This window comes from Teleopsis dalmanni, chromosome 2, assembly GCF_002237135.1.
Source record: "Teleopsis dalmanni isolate 2A chromosome 2, ASM223713v2, whole genome shotgun sequence".
Classification (NCBI taxonomy): domain Eukaryota; kingdom Metazoa; phylum Arthropoda; class Insecta; order Diptera; family Diopsidae; genus Teleopsis; species Teleopsis dalmanni.
This window is the reverse complement of record NC_051847.1, coordinates 50,934,739-50,936,666: the sequence shown is the minus strand read 5'-3', so window position 1 is coordinate 50,936,666 and position 1,928 is coordinate 50,934,739. Positions and strand designations below refer to the sequence as shown.

The window sequence follows — 1,928 nt, the reverse complement described above, 5'->3', positions numbered from 1 at the left end:
TCTAATGCTGAACAGAAATGGCATCGACTTATCACAGGGCTTCTCACTGGACATTGCGGAGTAAATAAGCATCTATCGAACCTAGGTATTACAAGATACGATAGCTGCAGACTTCGTTGCGAAGAAGAGGAAACAGCAGAACACATTCTGTGTCACTGACTTCAGTACTTATCACCTGCCTATCCACTTATAACGGAATTAGGCAACATCTCTCCAAAGGACATAATGGAACTAAAGTGGGTATGTCACAACAATCCTCAAAGGAGCAGAGCCGTGGTGACAAGCTCTCAACCTGTTTAAAATCTATGTATCTATGTTTTTAATAGGATTTATTTAAGATTGTTTATTGACAGGATTTTGTGAAGAGGTTTAAAAATTTGAAGAGGCCGCAAAAATTTTAAAGACAAAAAAATGTATACCTTTAGTTTTTTGTCACCTAAAATTATAGGTTATAATATAGCATAATTTTTCATTTTTGTACTTTAAAATATATTACAATCTACTAAAATTTTATTTTATTAATTATAATTGATAAGACTTTGCTATTCTTACTAAGGTTTGGTGAGGACGTGATCCATTGGCCAAGTGACGCTTTGTGATATAATTCAAACACACAACACACAGTAGTTAAAACTTTTCTTTAACTAAATACACTTTTTACTCTAATCGAGTTGTGCTGCTAATAAGACAAGACTTTAGGAAGTGCACATATGATTTATATACATAATGTATATAAGTAGAATATACACTATTTTACTTTGATCTTTTAGGAGTAGATATCTACTTTTAAACATTTTAATTATTTAAGCTTTTTGCGAATTCCTTTCTACTATATATGCAAACTTTCTCTATATACAAATATTTATGTACTTCACGGAACTATTATTTATTATTTAGGTTAGATTAATATGATAATCTATAAGCCAGCTAAGCCGCGCATAGAACCATTGCTGTTTAGTGATACCAATTTTAGTCATACCTTTATATAGATTTTGCAGCATACATTTTTGCTACTTTAACGGGAGCTTAAGTCTCTATTCCTGAGACAGAGCCACCAAGCATTTGTTTAAGATTTTGAAGGCGTGTTTCTAGAACAGACCTTAGATAGGATTGAATCCAAATTCTGAGTGCTGTAGTACCAGAGGTACGTCATATAATCATATATGACTTATATTCAGTGAAAATGTTTAATATATCCATAGTTTATCTAATCGGTGCATAACATTTGATTTTTTATAATATAAATTACCATTTATTCTATGTAAATTAATTTTTCATATATCATAAGCCAGTCAGAAAAAAAGTTTTAATATAATCAAACTTTCTTATGTTTCCAGTTTATTTGAAAAATGAGTAATTCACAAAATATAACAGCCCAAAAGAGACAGTTTTCCTTGTTGATTTAAGTATAGTTTTCGGAACTACTTGTTGATAGAAGGGAAGTACAACTCATATTCTGCATCTCTGTTATCTTCATCCAAGCTGAGTTTAGTTGTCGTTGTGAGCGCGCTTGAGCGAGTTTAGCGAATGGCCCAAGTGTACGATAACTATGATTAATACAGCGCACAAATCCAGCAGCGCTCAATTCCTTTAATGCTACCCTTACCTGACCATTTATATCACCGCATGCAAAACATCTATTCAATTAAATGAATTTAATAGGATAAATAAATCAAATATTAATAAATCAAATATATGAATACGTACTCTTTTTCTAACATTTCAACGATATGCTTTTCTCTCAGACCTTTGAAGTAAGCTGGGTGATCCTGCAGAATTCGAATAACGTCCAAAACATATAGTGGTATATGCAGATGGTACTCATTAGCGCGAATGACACAAGTCGAAGACGCAGAGTTGGTTATTTTTATGTCCATTTTTTGCTACTGCAAATTGTGTATGTGAATTTTTTTTTATAAGATATAAGT

General features: G+C 32.0%; 1 protein-coding gene across 1 annotated transcript; it reads right to left on the bottom strand.

Moving 5' to 3' along the window:
• Positions 1-1,299: 1,299 nt before the first annotated feature.
• Positions 1,300-1,928, bottom strand: LOC119684794. The gene is made up of 2 exons (XM_038098917.1): positions 1,708-1,928; positions 1,300-1,637 (listed from the first exon to the last, which is right to left on the bottom strand). Exons 1-2 carry the CDS (start codon positions 1,875-1,877, stop codon positions 1,403-1,405), a joined length of 405 nt encoding a protein of 134 aa, XP_037954845.1. The 5' UTR covers positions 1,878-1,928; the 3' UTR covers positions 1,300-1,402.

What these genes read in the sequence shown, in the direction of transcription:
- LOC119684794 (XM_038098917.1), bottom strand. Translation starts at nt 1,877, where the DNA reads ATGGACATAAAAATAACCAACTCTGCGTCTTCGACTTGTGTCATTCGC. An exon ending in GTTGAAATGTTAGAAAAAGA is followed by an intron (nt 1,638 to 1,707) that starts GTACGTATTCAT and finishes TTAATTGAATAG; the next exon opens with ATGTTTTGCATGCGGTGATA.